The sequence below is a fragment of the Arvicola amphibius genome, chromosome 4 (assembly GCF_903992535.2).
Source record: "Arvicola amphibius chromosome 4, mArvAmp1.2, whole genome shotgun sequence".
NCBI lineage: Eukaryota > Metazoa > Chordata > Mammalia > Rodentia > Cricetidae > Arvicola > Arvicola amphibius.
In genome coordinates this window covers 15,477,168-15,489,487 of record NC_052050.1, presented here as the reverse complement: position 1 = coordinate 15,489,487, position 12,320 = coordinate 15,477,168, and the positions used below count along the sequence as shown (strand labels likewise).

Below are 12,320 nucleotides of genomic sequence, written 5' to 3'. Positions count from 1 at the left end.
ATCCAGAAGGTCATGGTCAAGTGTTATGCAGACATTAAGAGACCACAGATGCCAGCCCAGACTAATATACCCAACAAAACTTTCAATCACCATAGAAGGACAAAACAAGATATTCCATGACAAAACCAGATTTAACCAATACCTAGCCACAAACCCAGCCCTACACAAACTACTAGAAGGAAAACTCTAACCCAAGGAAGTTGACTACACCAACAAAAACACAGACAATTAATGGTCTCATAGCAACAAATCCCAAAGAAGGGGAAAACACACAAATTAACATCACCAACAACGAAAACTAAATTATAACAGGAGATAGCAATCACTGTTCATTAATATCCCTTAATATAAATGGACTCAACTCACTTATAAAAAGACACAGGCTAACAGATTGGATATGAAAACAGAATCTGCTGCATACAAGAAACACACCTCAACTTCAAAGACAGACATCGCCTTAGAGTAAAGGGTTGGGGAAAAAATTTCTGATCAAGTGGACCTAAGAAACAAACTGGTGTAGCTATCCTAATATCTAACAAAAATAGACCTCAAACTAAAATCAATAAAAAGAGACAAAGAAGGACATTTCATATTAGTCACAGGAAAAATCCATCAAGAGGAAATCTCAATAATGAACATCTATGCTCCAAATACAGGGGCAACCTCATATGTAAAAGAAATACTTCTAAATCTTAAACCATACATTAAACCCCACACACTAATAGTGGGAGACTTCAACACTCCACTCTCACCACTGGACAGGTCAGTCAGACAAAAAATGAACAGAGAAATAGGGAACTAACAGATGTTATGACTCAAATGGACTTAACAGACATCTATAGAATATTCCATCCAAACATAAAAGAATATACCTTCTTCTTAGCACCTCATGGAACCTTCTCAAAAATTGACCACCTACTCAGTAACATAACAAACCTCAACAGATACAAAAATATTGGAATAACCCCATGTATCTTATCAGATCACCATGACTTAAAACAACTTAGAATTCAACAGCAATACTAATTCCAGAAAGCTCACAAACACATGGAAATTAAACAATGCTCACCTGAATCACCAGTGGGTCAAGGAAGTAATAAAGGGAGAAATGAAAGACTTCCTAAAATTCAATAAAAATAACCACACAACATACCCAAATTTATGGGACACAATGAAAGCAGTGTTAAGAGGAAAGTTCATAGCACTAGATAACTACATAAAGAAACTGGAAAAATCACACACTAGTGATTAACAGAACATTTGGAAACTTTAGAACAAAAAGAAGCAAACTCACCCAAGAGAACTAGACAGCAAGAAATAATCAAACTAAATTTGAGAGCTAAAATCAACAAAATAGAAACAGAGAAAACAATACAAAGAATCAAAGAGACAAGAGTTGGTTCTTTGAGAAAATAAACAAAATAGACAAACCTTCTTTTATCCAAACTGACCAAAAGACACAGAGAGAATATCCAAATTAACAAAATCAGAAATGAAAGGGGGACATAACAACAGACATGTAGGAAATCCAGAAAATCATCAGGTCATATTTCGAAAACCTGTACTCCACAAAATTGGAGAGCTTTAAAGGAAATGAAAAACTTTCTGAATAAATATCACTTACCAAAATTAAATCAAGACCAGATAAGCAAATTAAACAGGCCTGTAACTACTGAAGAAATAGAAACAGTCATCAAGAGTCTCCCAACCAAAAAAAGCCCAGGACCAGATGGTTTCATCTCAAAATTCTACAAGATTTCCAAAGAAGAACTAATACCAATACTCCTCAATTTATTCCACACAATAGAAACAGAAGGAACATTTCCCAACTCTTTTTATGAGGCTACAATTAACCTGATACCCAAACCACAGAAAGACATTACTAAGAAAGAATTACAGACCAATCTCACTCATAAACATTGGTGCAAAATTACTAAATAAAATACTGGCAAATCGAATCCAAGAACTACATCAGAACCATCATCTACCATGATCAAGTCGGCTTCATCCCAGAGATGCAGGGATGGTTCAGCATACAAAAATCTGTCAAAGTACTCCGCCATATAAACAAACTGCAAAATAAAAACCACATGATCATCTCATCAGATGTCGAAAAGGCTTTCGACAAAATACAACATTCCTTCATGATAAAGGTCTTGGAGAAAGCAGGGATACAGTAACATATCTAAACATAATAAAGGCAATATACAGCAAGCCAACAGCCAACATCAAACTAAATGGAGAGAACCTCGCAGCGATCCCACTGAAATCAGGAACAAGACAAGGTTGTCCACTCTCTCTATCTATTCAATATAGTTCTTGAGGTCCTAACTAGAACAATAAGACATCAAAAGGAGATCAAGGGGACACAAATCGGAAAAGAAAAAGTCATACTCACTACTGATGATATGATAGTTTACATTAGCAACCTCCAAAATTCTACCAAGGAACTTCTACAACTCATAAACACTTTCAGTAATGTAGCAGGATACAAGATTAACTCAAAAAAAAAAATCAGTAGCCCTCCTGTACACAGATGATAAATGGGCTGAGAAAGAAATCAGAGAAACATCACCCTTCTTCACAATAGCCACAAATAGCATAAAATATCTCAGAGTAACTCTAACCAAATAAGTGGAAGATTTGTATGACAAGAACTTTAAATCTTTGAAGAAAGAAATTGAAGAAGACACCAGGAAGTAGAAAGCTCTCCCATGCTCTTGGGTAGGTAGAATTAACATATTAAAAATGACAATCTTGCCGAAAGCAATCTACAGATTCAATGCAGTGCCCAGCAAAATCCCAGAAAAGTTTTTCACAGACCTCAAAAGAATGGTACTCAACTTCATATGGAAAAGCCAAAAACCCAGGATAGCTAAAACAATCCTGTATAATAAAAGAATCTCTGGAGGCGTCACAATCCCTGACTTCAAACTCCACTACAGAGCTACAGTACTGAAAACAGCCTGGTATTGGCAAAAAAAAAAAAAAAAAAAAAAAAAAAAAAAAAAAAAAAAAAAAAAAAAAAAAAAAACAGGAACCATTGGAGGACTGAATCAAAGACCTGGATATTAATCCACACAGTTTTGAACACCTGATTTTTGACAACCAAAAAATATCGAATGGAAAAAAGAAAGCATATTTAACATGGTGCTGCCATAACTGGATATCAGCATGTAGAAGAATGAAAATAAGTCCACATCTATCACCATGCACGCAACTCAAATCCAAATGGATCAAAGACCTCAACATAAAGCCAGCCACACTGTCAACCTCATAGAAGAGAAAGTTGGAAGTACACTTGAATGCATTGGCACAGGATACCACTTCCTAAATATAACCCCAGCAGCACAGACACTAAGAGAAATAATTAATAAATGGGACTTCTTGAAACTGAAAAACTTCTGTAAAGCAAAGTATGTAGTCAACAAGATAAAACTACAGCCTACAGAATGGGAAAAGATATTCACCAACCCTACATCAGACAGAGGTCTGATCTCCAAAATATACAAAGAACTCAAGAAATTGGTCATCAAAAGAACAAATAATTCAATCAAAAAATGGAGTACAGACATAAACAGAGAACTCTCAACAGAGGAATCTAAAATAGCTGAAAGACACTTAAATGTTCAACTTCCTTAGTCATCAGAGAAATGCAAATCAAAACAACTCTGAGATTCCATCTTACACCTGTAAGAATAGCCAAAGTCAAAAACACTGATGACAACTTATGCTGGGGAGGTTGTGGGGTAAAGGGAACACTTCTGCTTTGCTGGTGGAGTGCAAACTAGTGCAGCCCCTTTGGATGTCACTGTAGTGATTTCTCAGAAAATGAGGAAACAACCTTCCTCAAGACCCAGCAATACTACTTTTGGGTATATATCCAAAGGATGCTCAACTGTACCACAAGGACATATAATCATCTATGTTTGTAGCAGCATTGTTTGTCAAGGCAGAACCTGGAAACAACCTAATGCCTTTCAACTGAAGAATAGATAAAGAAAGTGTGGTACATTTACACAATAGAGTACTACACAGCAGAGAAAAACAACATCTTAAATTTGCAGGCAAATGGATGGACCTAGAAAACATCATTTTGAGTGAGGTAACCCAGACCCAGAAAGACAATTATCATATGTACTCACTCATAAGTGGTTTTTAAACATAAAGCAAAGAAAACCAGACTACAATTTACAATCCCAGAGAACCTAAACAGCAATGAGGACCCTAAGAGAGACATACATGGATCTAATCTACATGGGAAGTAGAAAAAGACAAGATCTCCTGAGTAAATTGGGAGCATGGGAACCTTGAGAGAGGGTTGAAGGGGCCGGGAAAAGAAGGGAGAAGGGAGGGGAGCAGAGAAAAATGTAGAGCTCAATAAAAATCAATAAAAAAATATTTTAAAAATCATAAAAAATTTGTTAGCAGAACAGAAATAATCGTAGAGGGCAGTGAGATGGCTCAGAAAGTAAAGGTACTGACTGCAGCCCTCATGACCTGAGTTTGCTCCCTGAAGCCTACATGTTGGAAGGCGAGAACTGACTTACATAAGCCATCTTACCAATGCAAATGCACACACAGAAATAGTAAATACATAAATAGTTGTTTTTAAACAAATAATTTTTTTAAGATGGAGACTAATGTAGGAAAGATGCCCATGGTTAATCTATGTCATCCACATCTATGTATACATGCACATGAAATATTAATTTTGTGCATTTAATTTCCAATATTTTATTTTATTTTTTTTATTTCTTTTTCTAACCCTAACCCTAACCCCTAACCCTAACCCTAACCCCCTAACCCTAACCCTAAACCCTAACCCTAACCCTAAACCCTAACCCTACCCTAACCCTAACCCTAACCCTCCAATATTTTATTAACTGCATTTATTTGTTTATTTATTTATTTATTTGAAAAGTAAGATGGGCTAGGCTTGGTGGTGTATACCTTTAATCACAGCGCTTGGGAGACAGAATATCGCTAGTAGCTGAAAGTGAGCCTGATCTACATAGTAAGTTTCAGAAAAGCCAGAGCTATATAATAGAGACCCTGTCTGGAAAAAAGAAGTGAATTGTAAAATGTAAAGTAGACAAACTGGAGTTTATAGGCAGCTCAGAGGTGGATGCTTGCTTAGTAAATTAAAACTCCTAGCCTTGGATCTGACCCCCATCCATAAAATCAAAAATAAGACAAAACAAAAAAAGTAGACACTTATAAACAGTAAGCCCGTAGTTTTTAGTTACTACATTCAGTTGATATAAAGTTACTCTACCAAACTGCTGTAAAGGGCTTCCAGGATTATTGTCATTATTGGTTACCTGAGAGAGGACCAGTGTGCTACCAGTTCATAGACTGGCGCTAGAGATGATACTGAAGAGCACTACTCCAGCATATTGTATCTTTGGTCTCCAGTTCTCATCACTGATAATGTTGGCCATTTTGTTTCTCTACTATGAATCTCCATATTATTTATTATTGCCTTTTCCAGCCTTGATACTATTTGTTTGTTTTGAGGCGATCTCTAACCCAAGCTGATTGTAAACCCACTAGGTAGCTGAGGATGGATAACCTTGTACTCCTTGATCCTCCTGACTACCTCTGAAGTGTTGGAATTACAGGTGTATATCACCATGTCTAGTTTTACTCAGTGCTGAGATTGAACCCAGGGCTTTGGGTAAGCACCCGACCAACTGAACTACATCCTCATCAGCCCAGCTTTATTTATTTCTATGTATTGCCTGCACTGCATATGTGCCTGATGCCCATGAAGGTCAAAGGAGTTACAGGCAGTATGAGCTGTCATGTGGGTGCTGGTGCTGGGAATCTAGCCTGGCTCCTTTGAAAGAGCAGCTAGTGCTCTTAACTGCTGAATCATCTCTCCAGCTCCCCCCCACCCATTTATAGATTTTTAAAACTGAAGGTTAGAGTATATGTTCTTTGATCCATTTTAAATCCATGCTGCCAAGATTCAGTCAATCTCCACAACATGAAAGGCTTTGCATCTAAGCAGATGGCCTTGGGCACTCATCATGCAGCTCCTTCCCTAACTTCAGGGCTACTGGGCCCCTTCTTGCCCTTTCCCCCCAGTGTGTGGTTTTGGCTGTTTTTTCCTTTCTGACTCTCAGCAGAGAGCTATTGCACATTGGAGGCTTCAGCAAGAACATTCACTTCCCCTTGGTTCTAACTTCCTGTTAGAACAAGACAGTTTGTTAAGACAGCCCTACATGTGATGACGTCTGGCATGGAAAGACTAGGGAAGGCTGCTTGTCAGCTGAACTTGCCCCTAGAAGCAGGAAGTCTTTTTCCTGAAGGACAGGATATAAAGATTGTTTATGTGGTACTTTTCCCCCTTGTTGGGAGGTAGAAGAGATATAGAGAAGCAAGTAAAAACGTTGGCCCAAATTGTAGCTCCTATTTTTACTCTTGATAGCACTTTTTGCAATATTCAATTTTAAGCTTTCTCAGTGTAAAGCCCCACTTATTGTTTTGATTTCTCACCTGGGCAGCTTGAGTAGGCTAGCACAAAATAAGGGTGAGTGCAGGAAGGCAACTGACCCTCTTCTGAGGTCTTCAATCTCCAACTTGACTGCCTTTTCCATTTGAACATGAGCCCAAATGATTTGCATGTAAAGTTTTGTGCTTTGAAGCAGCTGAGATCTTATTGTGAGGGGAGTAATTACAGTTGTGGAAGAAAGAGCAGATTGAGTTCTCTCTCTCTCTCTCTCTCTCTCTCTCTCTCTCTCTCTCTCTCTCTCTCTCTCTCTGTGTGTGTGTGTGTGTGTGTGTGTTATATGAATACATGTATGTGCAAATGCAGATAGGCCAGAGGAGGACATCAGGTACTCTATCACACGCTACCTCATTTCCCTAAGTTATGGTCTCTTTACTGAACCTGGAACTAGGCTAGCGGCCAGCAAGCTCCAGTGACCCTCTTACCTCCAGCACCCTACTCACCTTCCATATTGGGGTTACAGGAACACACAGCCATGCCTGGCTCTTTCCATAGGTACTAGAGTCTAAACTCATGCCCTCGTACTTGCAAAGTGAGCGCTCTTACTCACTGAGCAGCTCAACCCTCCCCCCAGGTGACTTTGGTTTTTCTGTTTTGTTGTTTTTTTGAGACAGGGTTTCTCTGTGCAACAGTCCTGACTGTCCTGGAGTTTGCTTTGTAGACCAGGCTGGCCTCAAACTCACTGAAATGCACCTGCCTCTGCCTCCTGCCTGGTGTTTTATTTTGGTTTTTTTTTAAACATAATTCTTTATTGATTCTTTGAGAATTTCACATCATGAACCCCAATCCCACTCACCTCTCAGTCCCACTGTATTCTCCCCTAACCCCTGCAGCATCATCCCCAAAGGAACATCCCCACAAATCAATTAAAAACAAGCAAACAAACAGCAACAAAACACCTTATTCTTCTATCTTTCTAACACCTGAGTGGCACTGTGTGCTGTGGTGTGTCACACAATATACCCTTTTGTCCAATTGGTCCCATCCACAAAATGTTCATTGCAATAAGTTATTGGTTCAGTTCAAGGCCTCTGTCACTGGACCCTCACTGGAACTCCTCAGATATCCTGCTGTTGCCCTGAGTCATGGGGATCCTGAAGTTATCGTTCTATAGGACCAGTTCCTTTGGGTACTCCAGCAGGTCATAGATGGGGTAGATGTTAGGGTGGGCCAACCAAGGTCTAGGATGTACACGTTTGGGTTGTAGCTGAGCTGTTCTGTCTAGGCCACTGGGACTACCCCATTAGGACTACATCTCCTAAGCCATTGGGGCTAGCTCTCCTGCTGTTGTGTCTAGTAAGGGGCAGAGCCAGCTATATTCCAAGACCAGTGAAGGGTGGGACCAACTCCACATGGCCCTTGAATTTCAACATGCATGGTTCAGATGACCTTTGTGGCAACACAGTCCATGGACATCATCACAGACCCCACCTGTAGCAGGGACATGGACACAGATACAGCCCTTGGCAGCAGCTCTGGCCTGAGTGTTACCATGGCTCTAGTGGGGACAGTACAGGCCACTCGTTATGGCCCTGATAGCAGCAAGGCCCTGGGACACTCACATGATCCCCTGAGTGGCTTTGTAAAGTACATATTTCATCTGGCTTGGTAGTATGTATTTATAATCTCATCACCCAGGCACCTGAGACAGGGAGAGCACAAGTTCAAGGCCAGTTGGGCCACCAATAAAACCTTGTCTCAAATAAGAAAAAAAAATTATACATATATATATATATATACACGTATATATATACATATATATACGTGTATATATATGTATATATATATATAGTAGCAGAATTTTGTAGGGCAGTGAAATATCTTCACATAGATGACTTTCCTGCTGTTCACTAGATACTTTTTTTAAGATTTTATGTGTGAATGTTTTTTTTACCTGTGTATATGTATTGCACATGTGTGCTGGTCCCTGAGGAGGCCAGAAAGGAACTGAAGTTACATAGTTGTGAGCTGCCATGTAGGTACTGGGAGCTGAACCTAGGTGTTCTATAGGAGCAGCAAGTGCTCTCAACTTCTGAGTCACCTCTTCAGTCTCTTGATAAATTTCTGAGAAGGTATTTAGAGCTCTTTCTCGTCTGGCAGATTAATACACAAATGCCTATTATTCTGTATCTGGATCATCATCCATTGAATTGAACACCAGAATAATTTAGTATTTATTTATTACTGAGGCTGTAAAAATACATCAAGGAAATAGTGATTTGCCAAGAAGATTGAGGGTTAGGATTTGGTGAAAAGCCTGGCAGTCCGTGTACTAAAAGGTGCTTGAAGAGTGTGAGGAGTTCTAAGGAAAGACAAAGATCCTTCACAGATCTGATTACTTACAGATCTAGCTTACACTTTTCCTCCTCTCTTACAGACCAGTTCCTCTCCCCACTCTGGAGTGTCCAGGCAGGTTCGGATCAAGCCTTCCCAGTCTGCAGGGGATATAAATACCATCTACCAAGCTCCTGAGCCCAGGAGCAGGCACCTCTCTGTCAGTGAGTATTTCACTCTTTTCTTCCCTGTCCTAGTATATTGGATGTACTCAAGTTTAAAATAGTCAACTACTCAACAGTCGTCAAATATTCATTGATTATCACTATGCAAAGTAGCATGGTATGCTTTTATTTGGGGAAGAGAGGACATGACTAGTCTCAGACCCTGACCCTTGAGGACCTTAGAATATAATAATGTGATGGCCATGATTAAATTTCTTTTAAACATCCCTTCAAAAGTGATCTCCTCAGACATCTTTTTGAAGGCTTACAGGAGCCCTGTCAAATTAGGAGTCAGGTCTACATTTCAGTTTTGTACATAGATTTCTTTCTTATTCCTGAAAAACCCTGTGCTTCATATAAGATGCCAGCCAGTGAAACTCCTGGAAAGGCAACTGAGTTATCCTGGAAGCAGTAACACAGTATCTACAATTGAGTAGCAAAGAAGTTAGGTAGTTGCTACTAGGCCTCTTCAGGAAAGAATTCTAAATCAGGCTTGTGCATTATATAATATTGTTCCTCCGGATACTTCTCAGGGTCTGTCTTAGTTAGGGTCACTATTGCTGTGATGAAACACCATGGCCACAAATTAAGGAGGAAAGGGTTTATCTTGCTTACTTCTTCATATCACAGTTCATAATTGAAGGCAGTCAGGGCAGACAGGAATCCAAACAGGGCAGGAGCTGGGTACAGGAGTTGATTAAGACTCCACAGAAGAGTGCTGCTTTCTTATGGTACTTGGGACCACCAGCTCAGGGTAGTACCACCCACAATGGGCTGGGCTCTTCCATATCGATGATTAAATGCCCTACAGGCTTTCCTATAGCTCTTTTTTTTTTTTTCTGTTAATGTGCATTGGTGTTTTGCCTGCATGTATGTCTGTGTAAGGGTGTCAGATACCCTGGAACAGGAATTACAGACAATTGATAGCCACCGTGTGGGTGATGGGACTTGAACTGAGTCATTTCTTCAGCCTCCTGCAACCCTGTCTTAATGTAGGCTTTTTTTTCTAATAATTTTTTATTACTTTATAAATAATACCATTCAAAATTTCCACTTCCTCCCCTCCTCCCACTTGCCTCCTGCTCCCCCCCCTCACATCCTTCCCTCACCCCCCTCCAGTCCTAAGAGAGGGCAAGGTATCCTGCCCTGTGGGAAGTTCAAGGCCCTCCCCCCTACATCTAGGCTTAGGAAGGTGTGCATCCAAATAGACTAGGATCCCAAAAAGCCAGTACATGCAGTAGAGACAAATCCCAGTGCCGTTATCATTGGCTTTTCAGTCTGTCCCAATTGTCAGCCACATTCAGAGGGTCCAGTTTGATCACATGCTCGTTCATTCCCAGTCCAGCTGGAGTTGGTGAGCTCCCATTAGCTCAGGGACACCGTCTCAGTGGGTGAACCAACCTCTCATGGTCCTGACTTCCTTGCTCATATTCTCGCTCCTTCTGCTCTTCTACTGGACCTTGGGAGCTCAGTCCAGTGCTCCGACGTAGGTATCTGTCACTATCTCCATCTGTCACCGGATGAAGGTTCTAAGGTGATATTCAGTGTAGTCATAAGTCTGACTACAGGACAAGGCCAGTTCAGGCATCCTTTCTCCACTGCCCAGGTTCCTAGCTGGGACATCCCCGTGGACACCTGGGAACCCCTCTAGAGTCAAGCCTTTTGCCAACCCCAAAATAGCTTCCTTAATTAAGATATCATCTTCCCTGCTCCCATATCCGTCCTTTCTTCATCTCAACCATCCCACTCCCCCAAGCTCTCCCCAACCCTCCCCTTCTCCCTTCTCTCTCCCCCTCTCCCCTTCCCCCTATCCCACCCCCACCCCCATGCTCCCAACTTTTGCCTGGCAATCTTGTCTGCTTCCAATTTCCAGGAGGATCTATATATGTTTTTCTTTGGGTTCACCGTATTACTTAGCTTCTCTAGGATCGCGAACTATAGGCTCAATGTCCTTTGTTTATGGCTAGAATCCACTAATGAGTGAGTACATACCATATTCATATTTTGGGTCTGGGTCATGTCACTCAAGATAGTGTTTTCTATTTCCATCCATTTGCTTGCAAAATTCAAGATGTCATTTTTTTTTTTTTTTTTTACAGCTGAGTAGTACTCTAATGTGTAGGTATGCCACACTTTCTTTATCCATTCTTCCATTGAGCGGCATCTAGGTTGTTTCCAGGTTCTTGCTATTACAAATGCTGCTATGAACATAGTTGAACAAATGCTTTTGTAGTATGATTGGGCATCTCTTGGGTATATTCCCAAGAGTGGTATTGCTGGATCCTGAGATAGGTTGACTCCCAATTTTCTGAGGAACCGCCACACTGATTTCCAAAGTGGTTGCACAAGATTGCATTCCCACCATCAATGGATGAGTGTTCCCTTACTCCACATCCTCTCCAGCATAGGTTATCATTAGTGTTTTTGATTTTAGCAATTCTGACAGGTGTAAGATGGTATCTCAAAGTTGTTTTGATTTGCATTTCCCTGATAGCTAAGGAAGTTGAGCAAGTCCTCAACTTTGAAATTCTTCTGTTGAGAATTCTCTGTTCAGTTCAGCACCCCATTTTTTTAAATTGGGTTATTTAGAATTTTAATGTCTACTTTTTTTGAGTTCTTTATATATTTTGGAGATCATACCTTTGTCTGATGTGGGGTTGGTGAAGATCTTCTCCCATTCAGTAGGTTGCCTTTTTGTCTTAATGACTGTGTCCTTTGCTTTACAGAAGCTTCTTAGTTTCAGGAGGTCCCATTTATTCATTGTTGCTCTTATTGTCTGTGCTACTAGAGTTATACATAAGTAGTGGTCTCTTGTGCCCATGTATTGCAGGCTACTTCCCACTTTCTCTTCTATCAGGTTCATTGTGGTCAGATTTTTATTGAGTTTTGTGCATGGTGATAGATATGGATCTATTTTCATTCTTCTACAGGTTGACATCCAGTTATGCCAGCAACATTTGTTAAAGATGCTTCCTTTCTTCCATTGTATAATTTTAGCTTCTTTGTCAAAAATCAGGTGTTCATAGGTTTGTGGATTAATATCCGGGTCTTCAATTTGATTCCATTGGTCAACGTCTGTTTTTTATGCCAATACCAAGTTGTTTTCATTTCATTTCATTAGAGTTTGAGGTCAGGGATGGTAATGCCTCCGGAAATTCCTTTATTGTATAGGATTGTTTTGGCTATCCTGGGTTTTTTCTTTTTTCATATAAAGTTGATTATTGTTCTCTCAAGGTCTGTGAAGAATTTTGTTGGAGATTGCATTGAATCTATAGGTTGCCTTTGGTAGAATTGTCCTTTTTTAC

At 40.1% G+C, this 12,320-nt stretch overlaps 1 protein-coding gene across 1 annotated transcript in view; it reads left to right on the top strand.

Annotated features, from left to right (window-relative positions):
- Positions 1-12,320, top strand: part of Map3k3 (mitogen-activated protein kinase kinase kinase 3) — a 92,645-nt gene that overhangs the window by 46,147 nt on the left and 34,178 nt on the right. Inside the window, exon 6 of the mRNA XM_038327927.2 lies at positions 8,895-9,015. Coding sequence (XP_038183855.1) covers positions 8,895-9,015 — 121 coding nt within the window. The remainder of the gene's footprint in view (positions 1-8,894; positions 9,016-12,320) is intronic.